Raw genomic sequence first — 20,328 nt, 5'->3', positions numbered from 1 at the left:
TTAAGGGTCCTAATTTGGCTCAGGTCAAGGGTACCCGAATTTGGCTCACGTCATGATCTCACAGTTCAAGAGTTCAAGCCCCACATCCGGCTCTCTGCTGTCAGCACGGAGCCTGCTTCAGATCCTCTGCCCCCTTCTCTCTCTGCTCCTCCCTGGCTTGCGTGCGCGCGCTCTCTCTCTCTCTCTCTCTCTCTCTCAAAAATAACATTAAAAGGGGCACCTGGGTGATCAGCCGGTTAGGTGTCCAACTTCAGCTCAGGTCATGATCTCACAGTTTGTGGGTTTGAGCCCCGTGTTGGGCTCTATGCTGACACTTCAGAACTTGGAGCCTGCTTTGAATTCTGTACCTCCCTCTCTCTCTTTGTCCCTTCCCCGCTTGCACTCTCTCTCTCTCTCTCAAAAATAAACATTAAAAAAATTTGTTTTAAATAATAACATTTAAAAAAAGAATTTTAAATTCTGAATATATCAACATTCTGTTTTCTATATTAAAAATCCAAATGGACACGTCAGCTGTTTTCAAACCTAAGTGGCTCGCTTCTATACCAGGCACATCCAAGGACTAAAGTGAAAGCAATCTGATAAGAAAAAAAGGTAATTTGAATAATGCAGTGTAATGGAAAGATCTCTGGACTCTGGGCCTGCTGTGTTCCAAGGCCAGTTCTGCCGTGGCATGGCTCGCCAAGGGCAACGATCTCCATCTCCAACGATGACAGAGGATATACATCAACCTATGACTTCAGAGGCACTGGAAAGACAATCATATACATGGAATGACCTCAGCTGCTGCTACTTCAACAGAATACATCCCAAATTACCCCAGGCTGGGTTCTTTTTGAATGCTGGTGATATCTCCCTCTTACATCGTACGTCTACTCTTACATCTACACTCTACACTGCCAAGTTCATGTACTCAGGTGATTCAAGGAGGGTCTCTCTGCACAAGGCTTTATGCTTGGTACCGAGGACTAGCCAAGAATCCACGTTAAGGCATTTCTAATATGTTCTACCTATCTGCAACAAAGAATATGCACTATAGGGATTTCATCATTTCCAGGTGGCAGTGAGAGGTTCAAACAGCGCGACAGACTCATTCAGCCCTCCCGTCCGTGAGATAATAATCTACCGCTTGTCAATCCTAACAGGTAGAAGGTGCAAACCAGATGCACATTTGGCGTCCGGTCTCCATGACAGCAGACTGTCATGGGAGCTCCGTGAAGGGAAAGACGCGGGGAAAGCCTTCTTAGAGAAAGTGAGTCTCTGTTAATTACATTTACACTCTTTCAGTCTTTATGATAATCCTGTGAGGTAGTTCTGTGCTCATTTTACAGATGAAAAACTGATCCAGAGATTAAGTAACGTGGCCATAACATAAAGCATGCGAACAAGGTCAGCATCTGATTCTCCGTCTCTTCTGACTAACACAGTCTGCCGTCTCTCAGCTCTACCATGGGCCCATGGATGTGATCAGCATGGAAAGAGGGGAGAGAGGGAGAAGGCATTTGGGTAGAAGGATCAAAATAAATAAGCCCAACCCTGAGGCTAAACGAGGGTGGCCAAGTGTGGTGGAAGGGGGAAAAATGCATTGGGCAATTAGGGGACATAAGGTTAAGGGACAGCTTGGGAAGAGACCAGACCCAGATGACTAGGAAATGTGGGCTCGGCCCTATAGGCAAGATGGAACTGGGGACTGTAAGCAGGGGAGCAGAGGATAAAACCAGGGCGAGGTGAACGCCATAGCAGGACAGAGACAGACTGCAAATGGGTGAGATACTTGCAGAACAAATTATTCTTTAAAATCCCCAGCACTTCGATACTGTAACAGACTGAGCACTAGCACTAGCTTTGTAATAAATAATCAAACCACCTCTTGTATGGATCTTTCTTGAAACATCTATAGGTATGCTTTTAAAAATGGCTATTATGTCTGGGATGCCTGGGTGGCTCAGTCGGTTAAGCCTGCGACTTCGGCTCAGGCCATGATCTCACTGTTCATGGGTTCAAGCCCTGCGTCCGGCTCTGTGCTGACGGCTCGGAGCCTGGAGCCTGCCTTGGATTCTGTGCCTCCCTCTTTCTGTCCCCTCCCCTGCTTGTGTTCTCTCACTCTCTCAAAAATAAATAAACATTAGGGGCGCCTGGGTGGCTCTGTCGGTTAAGCGTCCGACTTCAGCTCAGGTCACGATCTCGCGGTCCGTGAGTTCGAGCCCCGCGTCGGGCTCTGTGCTGACAGCTCAGAGCCTGGAGCCTGCTTCGGATTCTGTGTCTCCCTCTCTCTCTGCCCCTCCCCCGTTCATGTTCTGTCTCTCTCTGTCTCGAAAATAAATGAACATGAAAAAAAAAATTTTTTTTTAATAAATAAACATTAAAATAGTTTTTAAATAAAAATGACTATTATGTTCTACTAATTCTTACATGGGTCAGAAACTACTGCCACTCCCAAATGCATCTAAAAAAACCATCCCTTAGGTCAGAGGCCACATTTAAAAACCCTAAACAGCATGCCTTGGAGCAGAAAGGGCCAAAAAGAAGGATTAAGAGCAAAGACTCCAACTCACGAACTTCTTGGTAAGAAATGCAAAAATCACACACACAAAAAATGGTGGCTTCACATTGACACAAGCGCTCAAAACTTTTGTTGGGGGGGAGGGAGGTATAACGTTGAGGTCCAACAAATCAAGGAGTGACTTTCACATAACCCCAGATTTACTTTTTCACTCAAATTCATAGTTTCCACTTCTATAAAAATCAATACAAAAGCATCATCCCTACCACTTCAGGGCCAAATTTCCTTTCTCTTTTATGGACATAGAGCCTTTTTTTTTTTTTTTTTTTTTTTTTTTTAAAGATCATACTGGTGACTTTAGTGCCTCCTTGACAACACATAGGCAATCATCAGAGTCCTCCAGTTCTCCATCCCATTCAATCTTTGCCACAAACTCAACTGCATTCCCTGACCTAACCCTGAGCTGCAACAAGCCAAGGCTCCCTATTGCTTGAACGCATTTGAGACCTGCCGTAGGATCATATTAAACCCTTTGGTGACTTTCAGATAGTCAACAATAGCCCAGTTAGCCAGCCGAGAACACGTGACACCCGCCCAGCCAGTACCGGAGTCAAAGACATTTCAGACATTTCGCTGGATTCATTCACCAACAAGGTGATCACCTTGCAAAGGGGGAACTGGGAGAGAATAAGGAAACCTGACAAGGAGAATGTGGAGGGAAGTGTGCAGCTGAGGTTTCCAAAGAGAATTACAGTACACAAAAGGGGCAAAGGGAGCGGGCTGAGGAGAAAGGAATCACCTTTTCTGCAAAATACCTCATGTCGAGTAGATGACCTCACTCCCACTTTTGCATGCCTAACTTTAAATTGAACCTTCCAGAAAGTTATGTGAGTTTGAGGTTCCAGGGAGCAGAGGAAGTGCCCAAACCACATTTGGATGTCCTCCTATCCCTCCAAAGGAAATGTGATACCTCTGCCTAAGTCCCAAGGTATTTTAACTCATTTAGGGATAGGTAAGCTTCCCCCAAATGGCATTAGCTTCTGAGGCCAAGGACATTCTCACACTAGGGCAAGTGGACTTTCATTCTAGAGGGAAAGCATGAAGCACAAAGTAGAAGAAAACTTATTCAGACGCAAAAGAACCAAAGAGCTCACGGTAACGCTAAGGGAAATGTGTGTTTTTTATTTATCCAGGACAAGCCAAAAGAACCTACAAACACTCAATTTACAACCTTAACAACCAGAGCCTATTTCTCAAAGCCTCAAGAACTTGGCTTTATGGAAAAGTCCACCTGCACTGCCAAAATTCTCGAGAACAGCCTTTGGCTGTCAACACGAACTTAACCTGCTTCGTGCTTGAGTTGCACAATAGCTGAAACCAGGTAAACCCTTTAGGATCTCAAGAGTATTTGACGGTTCTTTTTTCCTGCGTCCTGAAGGCTGGTCAGGCGGGCTTTGATGCCCAGTTAAAGGTTTGTCCATTTGCGTGTGGACTCTAACGTGCGGTCATGGGTCCATTAAACAAGAAAAAAACAACAACAACACAAAAAACTTCTCTCTTCCTCTACTAAGCGATAAAGATAAATTTAGCCGCCACCTCTCCAACACACAAAGTGGGTGGGGTGCAGCACGGCCCGAGCTTGTCGCATCACAACGCCGACCCGGGCTCGCTGGAAGCCGGTCTGCAGCTTCGCCCTCCCGCCGTGGGCGCTGAGGCCGAGCGGGGCGAAGAAAGGCCGGCGAGACTGTCATCCTCGGGCTCCCGGGCCTGTGGCGACTCCAGCGGGGCCTTCGGGCGGCCGCAAGCTACAAGCTCCAGGACGGGCCGCGCCGGGCAGGGAAGGCGAGGGGTGCCAGGGGCTCCCACACCCGGCCCGCAGCCCCGGGACTCCGGAGCCCTGCCCGAGGCGGCGGCCCGCACCTGCCGCCCCGCCCGCCACCCCTCAGGCCCCTTCGGTCCGCGGGACTCACAGCTTCAGCCGCTCGTAGGTCGTCGCCGCCATCGTGCACCACTAGCTCCTTCTTCCTCTTTCCGCCCGCTCCGCCCCGCGCCGCCGCCTCTTCCACCGCGCTACAGTTCACCCAGCTCCGCGGCCGCAGCGCCCGGCTCGCCCCACCCCTTTCCCCGCCCCATTCGACCCGAGCGGACGGGAGGCGGCCGCGGACAAACTTGTGCGCACGCCCGCGCCCGCTAGAGAAGCTGTACTGCGCGCGGATTGGAGCGCGCCGGGGAGCGCCGTGACGTTGCGGCTGTGGATTGGCGGAGGGCGCTTGCTGGGGAAAGGAGGAGCGGTGAGAGCCGTGGGCGGGCGCCGCGTCCCCGGGGGCGGAAATGCTGCGCCAGTGCTGGGGAACCTGTGGAAGCTGCGCAAAGGGTGATCTACATCACAGGGAGGGTTGGGCTGCTACAGGGCCAGTGGCGCAATGGATAACGCGTCTGACTACGGATCAGAAGATTCTAGGTTCGACTCCTGGCTGGCTCGAGGTGCACTTTTTGCCCCTTCTGGGCTTGATCAAGTTACGGGGTGTCCCTAGAGAGGTCCCTGGCTAGAGTGTGAGGGTAAATATCTTGACTTTTACCGCCACTTTGCCCGAAACGTCATCTTTTCAGCTGTGTTGGGAACCAGGGGTCGAGGTGGTTCGTAAAGTGCACGGCTTCCCATTGATGATGCAGGAGCCCCTGGAAAAGGGGTACATAAAGGAAGATACACCTGGGAAGGTGGCAGCTTGGAGTGGGGGGCGCGCTGTGGCAAGAGGTTAGCCACCTGATGACACCAAAGCGCATTCGAGGCACGGTTCTGGCCTCTCTCCCCGGGGCGGAGAGCCCCGAAGTGACGTGGGAAACGCGCCCGCTTGGGCTCCGGCGCTCACACGCCGCGGGGACGGGACGCTTGTAGTGCGGTTGCGCGCGGGCCGCAGCGCGCTGCCCACGCAGCGGTCCCCGTGCACAGGCCACCTGCCATCAGATTCCCCCGGGAAGCCCCGAGGCAGGCGTGTTTTTACAGTGAGATGGCCCCAGGTGACCTAGCAGAGTGCATTATTATGCCTGCCTCGAAGACCTGAGGTCTGGAAATCTCTGTGGAGGAAAGCGGACCCGAACCAGTGGACTGGCCAAGGCATAGGACATCGATCAATGAAAGCTCTCCAATATCACTTTTTTTCCCCCTTTTGAAGAAGTTACAGAAAAGTTGTGAAATACAGAAAACTATTTTGTGATAAAAAATAATTCCCATCCCAAGATTACTGTTAATATGATTTTTTCCTTTTAGATGTTTTTTTTTTCCATGCTTTTTAATATGGATATACCTACCCATGTATTTTTCCAAATTTGAGCGTGTACTAGGTATGTCTTTGTGTTCCCGTTTGGGCCCCTTAGCTTTCTGAGGTTTAAGGTCATTAAATACACTTGGAAGCTGTCCCATCCAAGAACTAGATAATTTTAAGCATTACCCTCTGGTTGGGAATTTGGGTTATCACCTTAACGCTTTTTAGAGATAATGCTGTGTTATTTCTCATATGTCTTCTAAGTTTCTGGATGTGGAATGATACTTGGAACGTATTTTCAAATTGCCTCCAAAAAAATTAAACCAACACACTTCCATTAACAGCAAGTTTTCTTGCTTGCTAACCAACACTAAATATTACAGATTTCACTATGGTTTCTTTGCAATCTTTGTAAGAAAAAAACAGAACTTCCTTTTACATGTATTACTTGATATATCTATTTTCTCTTGATGTATGCATTCAGTTTTTTTAGACTTTTTAATATATGAAGGATATTCTTTCCCTCTCAAACACATTGCAAACTTCCAGTTTATCATTTACCTTTTCCTTATACTGTTTTTGAACCTAAAGTACTGTAAATCCACTATTGTATATTCGAATTTACCAATATTTTACTTCATGGTTTTTTTATTATATATGTGGTCTTTTCAACTTTTTATGTTTGTATTGTTTTTTCCATTTAACCCATTTGTAATTTATTTTTTGCTCTTCCCAATGGAAAGATCAACTAAGTCCTAAAGCCTCTCACCCTTATTAGCAACTAAGAGCTCTAAACTCTTGGACTAATTCGATCAATCCTACAACAAGCCTATAAGGCAAGTTCCGTCGTGATCCCCATTTTTACGTGTGCGGGAACAAACTTTGCTTAAGGTCATTGAGCAATTAAGTGGTAGAGCCTGAGTTAGAACTTGAGTCTGGGCTCTTGACCCCAAAGCCATCCTGGCCTTGAGCTTACTATGCACCAGAGGGCTACCACGTGCGTGGACTCAGGGTCATTCCCTATCTGGGCATGAAATGGCGATCACGTATGCACCCCAGCCTTTCTCCCTTGCTAGTTAGCATCAGATCTCGTCTCTAATCCTGATGAGGCTTCCTCTCGCCAGCTGTGAGCCTATCGGCAGCCTACCTCTTTTTTTTTTTTTTTTTTTATTCAACCTTTTTTATTTATTTTTGGAACAGAGAGAGACAGAGCATGAACGGGGGAGGGGCAGAGAGAGAGGGAGACACAGAATCGGAAATAGGCTCCAGGCTCCAGGCTCCGAGCCATCAGCCCAGAGCCTGACACGGGGCTCGAACTCACGGACCGCGAGATCGTGACCCGGCTGAAGTCGGACGCTTAACCGACTGCGCCACCCAGGCGCCCCCCGGCAGCCTACCTCTTAAGGCTCCACGAAAAGAAGGAACAGCCATCGCCCTGCAGAGACCTCCTCCCTGGACTCTAAACACGTCATCGTTGGAAGTTCTGTTCACCACAGAACACAGACACAAAGGTCGGCCTTTCTTTGCCGGTTGCATAAGACAAGCCAAGGCCTTTATGAACACTCCGCGAGGATGGAAAATGGAAACGAATCCAGGCAGAAACACTTTCTTCTGGGGGTTTTAAATGCCTAACCAGCCAAAATCAGATTCTAGGGAGAACCATGTTCAGAATAAGAAATCAGGCAAGGATAAATAATATAAATTGACATCTTCAGCTAAGTTTTCCCTGTAGTGAGATTATATGTGTAAATACAAAGGTCCCGTGGGCAGCTCGGGGCCCACAGCCGCCTGTCCTCGAGGGCCGGGATCAGTGGGAGGGGCATGAATATAACCAAGTGATGGAAGTGCCTCAGGCTGCCGGGACCATCCAGGTAACCAGGGCTTCTCCTACAAGTGTCACAGACCTGGGACTTCTCCTGGCCCAGACCACTGACTTACTTTTCTCCCACAGAGTACGACCAATTCTGGTGTGTTTCTACACCCAGGATCCGTGGGCCACGTCACTTTTTTTTTTTTTTAAATGTTTATTCATTTTTCAGAGACAGAGACAGAGCATGAATGGGGAAGGGGCAGAGAGAGAGAGACACGGAATCCGAAGCAGGCTCCAGGCTCCGAGCTGTCAGCACAGAGCCCGACGCGGGGCTCGAACTCACAAACTGCGAGATCATGACCTAAGCCGCAGTCAGATGCTCAACTGACTGAGCCACCCAGGCGCCCTGGCCATGTCGTGTTTATATATGAAGCACTTCCGTTTTCAATCCAGGGGAAATGCAAAGCCCACTTTTAGCAATGCTTGAAGAAAATGCACCTAATGATCCCCTGATATTTTCATTCCATCTGAAAAGTTTGTTGGACTCTGTAGTAAGCTGAGTAGTGCTCCCCCACCAAGATGTCCATGGCCTAATCCCCAGAACCTATGAATAGTTTATCCTATAAGCAGAAGAAGCTTTGCAGATGTGGTGAAGGGTCTCCAGACGAGGGGATTATCCTACACCCCATGGGCGTGCCCAATGTAATCCTACATGGGGCCGAACAAGAAAGAAGCAGGGAGGGGTGGGGAGAGAGGAGGTGTGACAACAGACTTCAGAGAACGGAGCCACAAGCCAAGGAGTGTGGGCGGCCTCTAGAAGCTGAAGAAGGGCAAGGGACGGATTCTCCCCTAGCGCCTCTGGAAGGAACTCGGCTCTGCTGACACCCTGATCTGAGCTCCATAAAGCCCATTTCTCCTGAACCGTAGGATGACGAATTTGTGTGTGTGTGTGTGTGTGTGTGTGTGTGTGTGTGTTTTCTTACATTCAAGGGAGAGAAAGAGCGTGTGTGCGCACAAGCAGGAGAGGGGCAGAGAGAGAGAGAGAATCCCAAGCAGGTTCCTCGCTGTCAGTGCAGAGCCCAACGCGGGGCTCGACCTCACCAACCGTGAGATTGTGACCCGAGCCGAGATCAAGAGTCAGACACTTAACCGACTGAGCCACCCAGACGCCCCCAGATTTGTGTTGTTTTAGGCCACTACGTTTGGTTATTCCAGAACAATAAGAAACCCATACAGACTCCAAGAGAGAGCAGCGGCAGGCCCCTCCTACCCCTCGCAATGAGTGCTTCCGGCCAAGTGGCCCTCCTGAACAAAGCCACTGAAAGGCAAGTTCTTGCTCCCAGCGGCCACAGTGATGCAACAGCTCCCGCTGGGTGAGACTCGGCCTGGGGCGAAGTCTTGCCTCAGTTTTCTGGGTACTTCGTGTCTGGAGAGTTACTTCACCCTTCCGTGACTCCGTTGCTTTGTCCATAAAACGGAAGGTTATAAAGAATACGGTCCTTGGAACAGCACCTAGTACATGGCGAGCACACGATAAACGGCAGCTGTTCCTGTTGTTACTGCTTCGATCACAGAACCGAAAACCGGGCCAGATTTCCCCAGCGCTTCAGCCCCACGTGGCCCAGGAGGCCGGAGTCATTTGTTCATGACCTCGCCATCGCCTCCCAGCTCCAGATGCGGGGATGCCATGTTGACAGCCTGAACTTGGCCATGACGGGAGTAGGGACAGCATAGAAACCAGCAACCACCACAAATCAAACACCACAAATCCCCACGGCTGGGGCACCAGCACACCTTGGCCCAAACCACCTTGTTCCCTGAGGATAGTGTCATCCCTTGTAGCATCAGGGTCATAAGAAAATGGCAGCCCATGTTTGTAAAATCAGTATACGTGCTCTCTCATCACGTAAAAAGGGGTTTTATTTTCCGGTAAGACACCAGGACAGTCAGCACTCGTTCTCAGCCTCCCCGTGTCCCCGGCACATCAGACCTGGTGGCCACGAGAACTCGCCCGAAGCCTGAAGCAGCCCGGGAACTGAGCCGTGAAAGGCAAGTCCAGGGCCGTCTCTCCCACCCCAAGGACTACAGGCGCACACGCAGCCCTTCACTCTGCCTTCCTGTGCTTCCTGTGCAAGCTTGCCTCACATCCAGAGGGCCACTCACCTCTGGGATGCTTCGATCAGTACCTCCTCACAAAGAAACATTCCCAGGAGACAAAATCACCACCAGTGCAGCACGACATCCAGTCTCAAGACTAAGGACCCAGGTAAAGAAACTGCCAATTCTTCACTCGCCAAGGGTCGCTTGGATTCCAGTACGTCCTGTGAGCTAGGCACACCCTCAGTTCCAGATGTCTTTTCAAGGATGTTGGTGCGGTAAATGGTCTTGGGTGGTAGACACAGTGTCTCTCTTTGGAGCCAAAGTCAGGCGGGCTTACCGGTCATCGTAAGACTCAGGTTTCCTGAGCCTGGGTTTCCTCTTGCAATGCAGCCTGCTGCCCGTGCAGGGACCACCTGGCCCTCTTCATGGGGCCCTAGAGGTACGAGGGCCCAGGGAGTCCGTGTAAATGCCGATAAAGTAAAATGCCACTGGGGCACCTGGGTGGCTCAGTCGGCTAAGCGTCTAACTCTTGATTTCGGCTCAGGTCATGATCCCAGGGTCTTGGGATGCAGCCCTGTGTTGGGCTCCACACTGAGCGCTGAGCCTGCTTAAGATTCTCTCTCTCTCTCTCTCTCTCTCTCTCTCTCTCTCTCTCTCGGCACCTGGGGTGGCTCAGTCGGTTAAACGCCTGACCCTTGGTTTCGGCTCAGGTCATGATCTCACAGTTCGTGAGTTCAAGCCCCGCGTTGGGCTCTGTGCTGAAGGCGCAGAGCCTGCTGAAGATTCTCCCTCTCTGTCCCTCCCCTGCTCATGCTCTCTCTCTCTCTAAATAAATTAATGAAAAAAGATTCTCTCTCTGACCCTTTTCCCTGTTCACTTACACTCTCTCTCTCAAAAAAACAAACAAGCAAACAAACAAAAAATGCTCCTGCTGGTGCTGCATTAACCTGTCCTTTGTCTCTGACCTAGGAGTCTCGTAACTTCCAGCAGGATCCATGACATCACCGCATGCTACCTTATTAGCTCTTGGACCTTTCATAGCTTTGACCCATACGTTCCTTTAAGGAGCCAGAGCTCCAAAAGAAGACCAAACCCAGTTAGCGAAAAGCACTGTCTGCACACTCCACACACACAAAAGAAAACCCGTTAACCACCATCATGTTGGAGGGCACTTTAATAGGCTACAAATTGATGCAATTTATTGTCATGATATTTTGAATCATTTTACAGCGACAATTTTGAAGAAGGATTCTGCAGTAACAATATTTTGAATCATCTTACAGCGACAGTACAATTTTGAAGAAGGATTTTGCAGTAACAATATTTTGAATCATCTTACAGCGACAGTACAATTTTGAAGAATTTTTTTTTTATCGTAGAAGACGAGATACAGTGGAAAATCATTTCCCTGCATGGTGAAATTTTCATACACTATACGGAAATTTCCCACACCTGTCCAGCTCCGGCTCAGAACAAATAGCTACTGTATTTTACTCATTTTAGTCTATTACTTTTAAGACTGACTTCAAATCACCTGGAAGTTAGAATGTATTCCTGGCACAAAGGCGGACAGAGCCGTGACAGGTGCATCCAGCAACAAGGCTGATTTGGGGGTCAAGGCTTGCACACGTGGTTTCGAGGGAACCGGCAGGCATCACGGCTGCCAGACTTCCCCACGCACGGGAAATGGCCCGCACAAACCAGCCTGCCAAGGATTGGGGCGGGGGGGGGGGGGGGGGTTCCAAATCATTCTCTCAGGTCCTGACATTTTTCCTTGTGTGAGGGTGACTGCAGCCCATGGCCACAGGGTGATGGCGGCGGGTGACGGTGATCAGAACTCCTTACTGCATTCGCCGCCCAGGACTCAACAGCACAACCTCGGTGGATTCGGCTGAGCGAGGTTTGCACCGGAGCACTGCCCTCGGAGAAAGGGGACACCCTGCTGCCACGTACAGGCGATTACCCAGACGGGATGAGACGCGCTTCCGCGATGAGGGATGAACAAAGCACTCTTTACCCACCGACAGGTGGGAGAGTAACCGCGAGGGGGAACAGCAGGCCAAACTACGTTCTTGGCTTTTCTCGGACCACCCTGGCGGTTTCTGAATGGCCCTCGCTGGGGAAGGGGCAGGGGGTGGGGAAGAAAAAAAAACTAACGGCAAAATGAGGCAGGGGAGGAGGCCGGAGGCTGGCTTTGGGGTCTGGGATCAAACCTTAATTCTCCTGGTTTATCTAAAGCCCAAGAGCTATCTAGGGAACTCAGGAAGGGCTACGCGCTCTACCTGTTAAAATGAATGGATTCATCCTGGCCTACCAGGTGCTTGTGTCTTCTTTCTAGGTGCCTATAAATACAACCCCATTACAACTCTGTTTGGCTAACAGCTTACAGAACCACGTAGAGATAACCGCCTAGGCGACCATCTCTTCACGGCTCTCGCGCAAGAGCCCGAGAAGCAGAACTGGTGCGAGATTCCTACCCGCGCCCTCCCCGGGGGCCCTGGACCACAAGAGAACTTGCTGCTCGGACTTCTAGGGTACCTGGAAATTCTCTTACTGTCCTTCCTTAACACTATAAAACCCCGTTTTGGCAGATGTCCCAATCACGTCCATCAAGGCCACTTAAAACATCACAATTAAAAAATTTAATCCCGAGACTTTTTTTTTAAAACTAACCTAGTTACCCACTTTGCACACAAATCCCTGCTTTTGACGGTCGCTCTCAGGCAGTTTTCTTCGCTTTCTGCCCGACTTGCAATCAGAGCAAAGGGGCGCCAGCAAGGCCAGAGACGTTCCTCGGTTGGCAAAGACGAGACACATCGGCTGGCTCCCTGGGCCCAGCTGGGAAGAGAGGGGTTCTCTCCCCACCCCCGGCCCCACGCGGTGCCAGGCTTCTGGAGGCTCGGCCTGTGGGACGGGATCGATGAGAGCACGCAGCCTGGGCTGAAGGGACATCTGGCCAAAGGATTCTAGCAGAACGAACTGAATAAACATAGGAGGCAACTCAGGGTGCCCATTCTGTGCCTCCTGTAGCAACTGCCCCCGAAACGGGTCAAAACACGGTGCAGAACTGGAGCCGGGCCCACTGTAAAGTCTGCGAGTCCCGTGGGCCTCGGGCTCCGGTGACCGCCCTCCGTGGCCCCTGCTGCCCTGGGTGCGAGGCGGGGAGGCGGTGGTGAGCGGGTGCCAGGGCAATACTCCCAGACCAGCTGGCAGCAGTGACGTGACCCCCGACCTCCGGCAACAACACGGAGGCCAGGGGGCCCTCCCCACGGGCCGAGAGGGCAAACGGCAGGCAACCTCCTTTTTTAAGTCTTTTACACCGCCTCTTCATTGAAATACCGGGCGTACTGACGTCTGGCCTCGGGACTGTGACACATCAGTGCACAGGTGGCCCTGAAATCCTGCCCGGGTGCGGCCCTCCCTTAGCCCCTCGCCACCCCGGGGAACCGACATGATGAAACGCATCCGGCAACAGCACCCACGTTCAACTGGATCCACTCTCAGCTGACCTTCCGCTGAGATCACAGCGCCCTGACCCGCGGGAGTCTGGCCCGCGTGGAGGCCGAGACCCCTCACGCACCCACGGAGGCATCTCTGAGTTCAGCGTGACGGCCGAGTTCCTCCCGACGTGCGATTTGGTGAAGCCCTGACCTGTGAGGTATTTTTGTGCGCGTGGAAGACCGCAAGCGGAGGAAAACAACGAAAAACAAGAAAAGAAACAGACCAAAGCAGTGTACCTTCTGCGGGTTTCTTCGCAGGCCACGCCCGAGCCAAGCACTGGGCCAGAGACAGACGAGACACGGTGGAAAACGAACATGGTGATTTTTCCTGAGGCTCTCTGTCTCGTGCTGGCTGGAGATGTCGCTGTCACACACACGTGCACACACACATACACACACACACACAGTCTCCTCGTGTATGCGCCAGCTCTCAGCACATGGGCAAGGCTTCCCCAAAGCCCGTGGTTAGATAAGCTACGACAGGCACAGAGATGTCCCCACACGGGATCCTGAGACTTGCCTCTGTGGGAGCGACTCCAAAGTCCCAGACTCTCGAGAGCTCCAGAGGAGGACGGTGCAAACAGGAGGGCAAAGGACGCCTGGTACCCGCACCCAAGTTCTCGTCCCAAACACGCCTCGCTATCGAACGGGGCAAACCTCCGCCCGGGCTCCCAGCTGCCTGTCAGGGAGTGAAGATTTGCAGGAGCAGGCAAGACGTTGTCAGTGTACAAGGAGGAAACCCCGGCTCGCTCAGTCCACAACTCGGCTCTGGTTTACCAAGCAGTTCTTCCTCGGACACAGAGCACGGGCACAGCTTCCCTCTTGCCACAATGCGGTTAAAATCTGCCATCACCCGACAGAAGAGCGGAGTCTCTGGGGCGGAGAGACGTCTCCAATAACGCTGCGTGTGCGTGTCGAGGGTGCAGTCTCAAATCATGTCGTGTGCGTGGGGGGGGTGGGGGCACCGGGGGTAATGTCTGGTGCGGGTGCTTTCCTAAAGGGACAGGGAGGGGCTGAAGGTATCGGCAGCTGAGCCCTCCTCAGAGGACACCGCGAAGTACGCTCAGGGCAAACTTTTCCCTCTAAAGCACGAGCTGTTCCCAGAGGGGCCCGGAGGGCTCCTTGGGGTGTCACACGCCATGCACCTGCTAGAGTATCTTCCTGAGTAATCCGATGAGGGCGGGGCGGCGGAGAAAGGCACTTGGAAAGTAACACCCACCAGACAGGGAGGTTGAAGGAGCGGCGCCCCACGCGTATAAAGAAACTTACCTGCCTGGCCCCCCCCCCACCCCCCCACCCCCGCGACCACCCCGTGGGGCCACTGGAATTAGCAGGCAGATGTCTGGCTTTGCAATGCTGGCTTCTGGTCGCCAACGCGAGGTCTGGAAGAGGCTCTCGCTAGAAGCGGTGCTGGTGGAGAGCTGCAGGGGAGGGGCTCTTCTCCAGTCTCTTGACGTGGCAGGAGTGACAGAACAGGTGGTCTTCCAGGGGGTAGCAGCGGTGGCCGTCTTCGTCGTTGAGTTCCAGGCCGCAGTCCTGGGGGGGGGGGGGGGAGGCGGGGGGTGGAGGCAAAAATGTCCAGGGGGTAGCAGAACAGAACAAAAGGATCGCAAGACCGACCCCAAGGCCAGCGGCCCCGGGGAACCAGCAGAGGGCGCTGCGTGGTCGTGCGGTCCAGCTGAGGGGAGGTGCGGCAGGTCGCTATGGAGCACTTGAAACGGGGCGGTCAGAACCGAGCCGGGCGTCCGCAAATGCATGCCCCGCACTCCCAAGACTTAGGGCAGGACATGAATGTAAGGCAGTTCATGAAAAACCCTTGTACCGATTACATACTGAAATAACGTTTTGGATATACTGGGTGAATACAATATTGCAAGAGTGAATCCCACCTGTTTCTTTTGTCTTCTTTTTTAATTTGAGAGAGAAAGTGGGGGAGTAGGGCAGAGGGAGAGGGAGAGAATCTCAAGCAGGCTCCACACGCTCAGCACGGAGCCTGATGCGGGGCTCGATCCCACGACCCCGGGATCAGGGCCTGACCCCAAATCAAGAGTCAGACGCTCAACCGACTGAGCCACCCAGGCGCCCCCTTTTTCCTTTTTTAAGGCGGCTACTAGAAAACGAAAGTACACACACGACTTGAATTTGGGGCTCTCGGGTTCCTACGGGACAGCATGGCACTGAACGTGTGGAGAGGACGATGAGCAAATGTCCCCAGGGCTGGCAGTGAACTGGAGCCTCCCGCCGTCACCTCACCCGCTTCCCATTCACCCCACCCACGGCGTCACACGATAACTCTTTTCTCCTCCCATGGCTGAATCCGCTTAATCCTGGCTGAACCTCCGCGGGCGCTTCAAGCGTTTGCCCCCTTCACAAGGGCTGGCGAGGGGGCGAGCCCCAGCCTGCCTGACGGTCACGGGGTGCCCGTGGCTTCTTTAGCCCGGGCGTGACACGAGCTAAGAGAGGGGGCAGATGGGCCCCACACGCACGCACTCCATACCAACCAGGGACGTTGGGTGGGTTTCCAACCAGGGAGAGGGGTGGGATTCTTTGTGATCTCCAGGGCTCAGCTCAGAAAGGGGCTCTTGGCAGACAGACCAGCCTACAAGCTGGAGGGGAGGGTGTCTATTCCCCCAAGTCACTCAGCTGCCTGACAATGTGGCACGTGAAACCCCACGCCCCCCACGCGCCCCCTCCCCCCCTCCCCCCCCCCCCCCCCCCCCACCGCTCAGCTGCGGTGGCTTCCGGACTCGGCTGTTAACAAATGCGGGGAAGGCAGCAAAGACCCCCCTGTCCCCAACACCTGCATCTCCTCCGACCTCCCCCACAAATCAGGCTGCACCCCTTGACCTGGAGGGCAGCTCTGGAGGGCAGCCCTCGACCACACCCTGCTGACCACCTCAGGCCCCAGTCAACCCAGGAGGCCTTCCTCTTGTACTGTTGAAACGGGCCTGGGGAGTCTGGGCAGGGAGGTGCCTACCTCGCAGTGGTAGCACTCCACGTGGAAGTCTCTGTCCATGGACACGACGCGGATGGTCTCATCTGAGCCCTGGACGGAAGGAAAGTAAGAACAAGAGGCCGGTTGGGGGACCCGTGAGATTCCCAAGGCGACAAGTAGGTGGCCTCGGAAGAGCACAGCTCTGTAGTGAAGTCCCACACCGGCTGGAAAAAGGACACCTTGAACCGATGAGAGAGGAAGTCGGAGGGACAGCAGCCACACCTTCTGGAACGTCAGGGTCAACACTGAGAAAACCACCTACATGGAGAGTGAGGTTTTAAAAGAGAAAATGAATGAAAGGCAGGCTTTCTGCTCACCTTCTAACCTAGGAGTCACTATCAAGTCAGGCAGTTGGACGACTGTAGGGACGAATGGGCCACAAGAAGGGCACTGGGCTGGGGAAGCCAGTTAATACGAAAGGGCCTTCTTGGTGAGGACACTATTAGGGTCAGAGGTGAGATTTCAGAAGGATTTTCTGATTTTTTTTTTAATGTTTACTTATTTATTTAAATATTTTATTTATTCATTTACTTTGGAGAAAGAGAGCGAAAGAGAGAGAGAGAAAGAGACACGGAATCCGAAGCGGGCTCCTGGCTCCGAGCGGTCAGCACAGAGCCCGACGCGGGGCTCGAACTCGTGAACTGGGAGATCACGACCTGAGCCGAGGTTGTGAGGTCACGACCGAGCTGAACTGACTGAGCCACCCAGGCGCCCCAGAAGGACTTTCTAAAAGGTAGAAGGACAGGACACAGATCTTTGTAAGCAACCCGAGGGATGTATTCGTGTCAGGGAGCCGCCAGGAGCAGGTGTGAAAGAGCGCCTTACCTCGGGTGGAAGGATGGGAAGCCCACAGGCTGCACACTTGGGGGCCAGCACCCTGCCGAGAGAAGCGCAGAAGCAGTAAAGGGAGTGTTGTGCTGTCTCTGGGAGGCAAGACCCCGGAGCCTTCCTCAGGGCCGGCCTCCCACCCATCGCTCGTCAAGCGAACCCCTCCAGCCCTCGCATCGAGGCAGCCCGGCTCATTCTCTGGGAGGTGTTTCAGTCGTGCCGCGGGATCGCTCCCCGGCGGCAACAAGCATACCCGGACGCTCTCCCCACAACCTACTAGGGATGGAGACGGCCCTGTTTACTTCCCTCCGGGTGCCTGGCACAGGCGCAGGCAGATCGAGGGTGGCGGTGCCCAGCGCCGAATCGCTGCCTTTGGAAGTTAAAGCTGGAGCCACCGGGCTTGACAGATGCCTCCCGTGCCTCGGGGGGATCTGATCACAGGGCTTTGGGGCTCTGTGTTTTCCAGTAAACGTGGTTCTGTAACCACCTCCTGTCTGCACCGGCATCGGCCGACCTCCCGACCGTGGACTAAGGTACAGGCCTGCGGAGGCGCCCCGGCGGGTGTCCGTCCCTCACTCCGTGAGATCAGCGTGGCCCGCACGCGCGGCCCTTCTCCGCCCCACCCCTCCTCACTTGTGGTAATCTCGGACACAGTAGATCTTGTTCTCGGAGTCCACGGTGAAGGGCACCCCGTCCAGGCACTCGTTGCAGATGACGCAGCGGAAGCAGCCGGGGTGGTAGGACTTCCCGAGGGCCTGCAGGATCTGGGGGCAGAAGGCGAGAGAGGCCAGGGCTCGGCGGGGATTTTGGAGAAGGCGTGGACGGCGGGAAGGAGAGGAACGCGTCGGGCCGAGGGACCACAGGCGCAATCACGCTGCACGGCACACGCCCATCCCAGAGTCACTTGGATCAAGGTCAAGAGATGGCAGGGCGGGGAAGGCAAATCTAGGTAAATGCATCCACAGGAGGAAGTCAGACAGGATCCTTCTCCTGTGCGTAACCCTCCAGGGGAGAATTCAGGGGGCTCTTCCACAGTTCTCTGCAGGAAAGGATGCGAAGCAGGGCCACAGAGGGCTCCATCCCAAGCCCCTTCACGTCTGCCTCCCAGGTGCCCCTTCTAAGCGGCTTTCACTCCGCAGCGGGATAATCCACGAACTGTGACTCGACCACGGATTACTTCAAATCCAAGCCTAAGCAGAGCCTCTTTGGTTGCTGTTGTTTTTAAACCCGAGACGGAGAGAAGGCTCCACAAGCCTTAGTGCCATTTGATCTGGTTGTGATGCCCGGACAGGTAAGAGGCAGTCCTGGAACCAGGACAGAGCCGAGACAAGGTAGGAGAGAGAAGAGATGTGAAGAACACCCTTGGTGAGGTCAGCCGGTGAGCAAATTACCTCCCGGCGGAACTGCCTGCCTCCAAGCCCGTTGCTGGGTGGCGTAATACAGCTTTCCTATCAAGTCAGCGCATCTCACAGCGTGGTCCCTGGACCCGCAGTATCCACACCCTCCGGGAACGTGTTAAAAAAATGTCCATTCCCAGGCCCCAGCCCGGCTCTCCAGAATCAGAAGTTCTAGGGTAAACCCTGGCACGTAGTGTTTTCGTACCATGATTCCAATGCGTGCGAAAGTCTGAGAACCGCTGGTCTGCGTCCCAACAAGTCTGGGTTTTTCTATAATTTGCAGCTGAAAGCATTTTCACCGACTCAATAGGAGATTCACTTCTGTGCTCACCTGTGCCACGAAACGTAGCACGAACAGCTGAACTACGGGGTCAACACCCGCAAGGATGTCGCTAAAATGCCCGGGTGCGAGGAACGCACAGACAGCAGCGCCCCGGAGGGGGGCCACACAGAATGCTTTCAACTAGGCAGCAGGAAGGGGGCTTGCGACTGAGGAAAACCTTGTTGGTGCATGTGACACCTGCAGGAAGGGTGTGCTCCAGAGCCCGACGCTTCCCTCTCCAAGGCCAACGCCACACCTCGCACGCCGCAGCCAAGGGGGCGAGCCGGGGGCTTCGTGTGCTCTGAAGGCTCAGCTTTCCAGCTTCCTCATTCCCTCCGGTGTGGCACTAACCGTCGGGGCCCCTTTCAATCTGCAGGAAGCTGCCAAAGTGGGAAGAACCACCAGCCGGGCTTCCAAAGTCCACTTGGCAATCCGGACCTTGGAATGCATTCTGCTCCCAGGCTAATGCTGTCTTGGCAGAAGGGACCCTGAAATTAACTTAACCCACAACGTGCCTAAAGTGCACTCTGACTCACTGTGATCTTTCTTTTTACTGTGGGAAAATGCCCAGTTTCAGCCTGCAGGCTAGGAGTATCCCACTCTACTAAGGGGGCAGGTGAGGGGCACAGATGGTTTATACAAAGAATTGGACAACTGGTTGGTTGTCTTGGAGAACCAAGAATGGTTTTGAAGGGATCTTTCTCTGCATTGTAAAAACTCTTGGCAACAGTGAAGGGTTCTGGTTTAATTTTTTTTAACCGTTTATATATTTTGAGAGAGAGAGAGAGAGACAGAGCATGAGCAGGGAGGGGCAGAGAGAGAGGGAGACACAGAATCTGAAGCAGGCTCCAGGCTCTGAACTGTCTGCACAGAGCCCCATGCGGGGCTCAAACCCCTAAACCATGAGATCACGACCTGAGCTGAAGTCAACACTTAACCAACTGAGCCACCCAGGCGCCCCAAATCACTGTTGTTTGAAACCACCACATCATGGGGTGGTTTACTATGCAGCAATAGGTAAATGAGGTGCTCTGAGGCCCAAAGAAGGCTTAGGATACCCAGAAGTAAGAACAGGGTATAATCGCATTCATAACTTTGGACACTGTTGACCTCGTATGTGGAGGGTTTGTTAGAAGGACTCGAAAATCACGGACAAATTCTCCTAACGAAATAGATCCCTATGGAGACTGGCTGGCATCCGTGGAAGGTAGGGGTGAGGGTGTGGGCTCCCGTCTGCCTCCCCTGGGGAAGTGGGTAGAGAGCCATGCTCCCCAGGGAGGTCTTGGCTACTAACGAGGACCCAGCTCTCACAGGGGCTGAGCTCCACTGTCGTGTGTCAGAGCCGGGACAACGGCAGGCTTCTCCTCGTGAACAGGGAGGGCTCAGTTCACCTCTGTGTTATACATGTTAGCACAGAGCCGGCAGAAATGAGCGCTTGTGTCCAACAACACGCCCAAGAGTGTTCACAGCAGCTTTATTCATAAATAGCCTTCAGACTGGAAACCATCCAAATCCCCATCGGCTGGATAATAGGCCCCCAAACTGCTGTATCCATACAATGGGAGGTCTATCTAGCAATGAAAATAAATGAACTACGGACACAGGCAACA

General features: G+C 53.0%; 2 protein-coding genes and 1 non-coding gene across 5 annotated transcripts in view; 1 reads left to right on the top strand and 2 right to left on the bottom strand.

Annotated features, from left to right (window-relative positions):
* The window catches only part of SACM1L (SAC1 like phosphatidylinositide phosphatase), a 58,170-nt gene extending 53,561 nt beyond the window's left edge, over positions 1 to 4,609 (bottom strand). Inside the window, exon 1 of the mRNA XM_078443157.2 lies at positions 4,474 to 4,609. Coding sequence (XP_078299283.1) covers positions 4,474 to 4,505 — 32 coding nt within the window. The 5' untranslated portion in view covers positions 4,506 to 4,609. The remainder of the gene's footprint in view (positions 1 to 4,473) is intronic.
* Positions 4,610 to 4,912: 303 nt separating this feature from the next.
* On the top strand, positions 4,913 to 4,985 carry TRNAR-ACG (transfer RNA arginine (anticodon ACG)). Its single transcript has one exon. It is a non-coding gene; the product is annotated as a tRNA-Arg (tRNA).
* Positions 4,986 to 10,832: 5,847 nt separating this feature from the next.
* The window catches only part of LIMD1 (LIM domain containing 1), a 68,060-nt gene continuing 58,564 nt past the window's right edge, over positions 10,833 to 20,328 (bottom strand). For 2 of the 3 annotated variants that reach the window (XM_060630803.3, XM_060630804.3), the window contains exons 5-8: positions 17,633 to 17,763; positions 16,997 to 17,048; positions 16,154 to 16,222; positions 10,833 to 14,712 (exon numbers count right to left, since the gene is read on the bottom strand). In XM_060630803.3, the coding sequence (XP_060486786.3) occupies positions 14,575 to 14,712; positions 16,154 to 16,222; positions 16,997 to 17,048; positions 17,633 to 17,763 (390 nt within the window). In that variant the 3' untranslated portion in view covers positions 10,833 to 14,574. The remainder of the gene's footprint in view (positions 14,713 to 16,153; positions 16,223 to 16,996; positions 17,049 to 17,632; positions 17,764 to 20,328) is intronic. The other variant, XR_009609614.3, reaches the window with a different exon arrangement.

The sequence above is a fragment of the Panthera onca genome, chromosome A2, assembly GCF_046562875.1.
Source record: "Panthera onca isolate mPanOnc1 chromosome A2, mPanOnc1 haplotype 2, whole genome shotgun sequence".
Classification (NCBI taxonomy): Eukaryota; Metazoa; Chordata; class Mammalia; order Carnivora; family Felidae; genus Panthera; species Panthera onca.
Note: the sequence above shows the minus strand (reverse complement) of the source record. Positions and strands in the feature narration are given on the sequence as shown.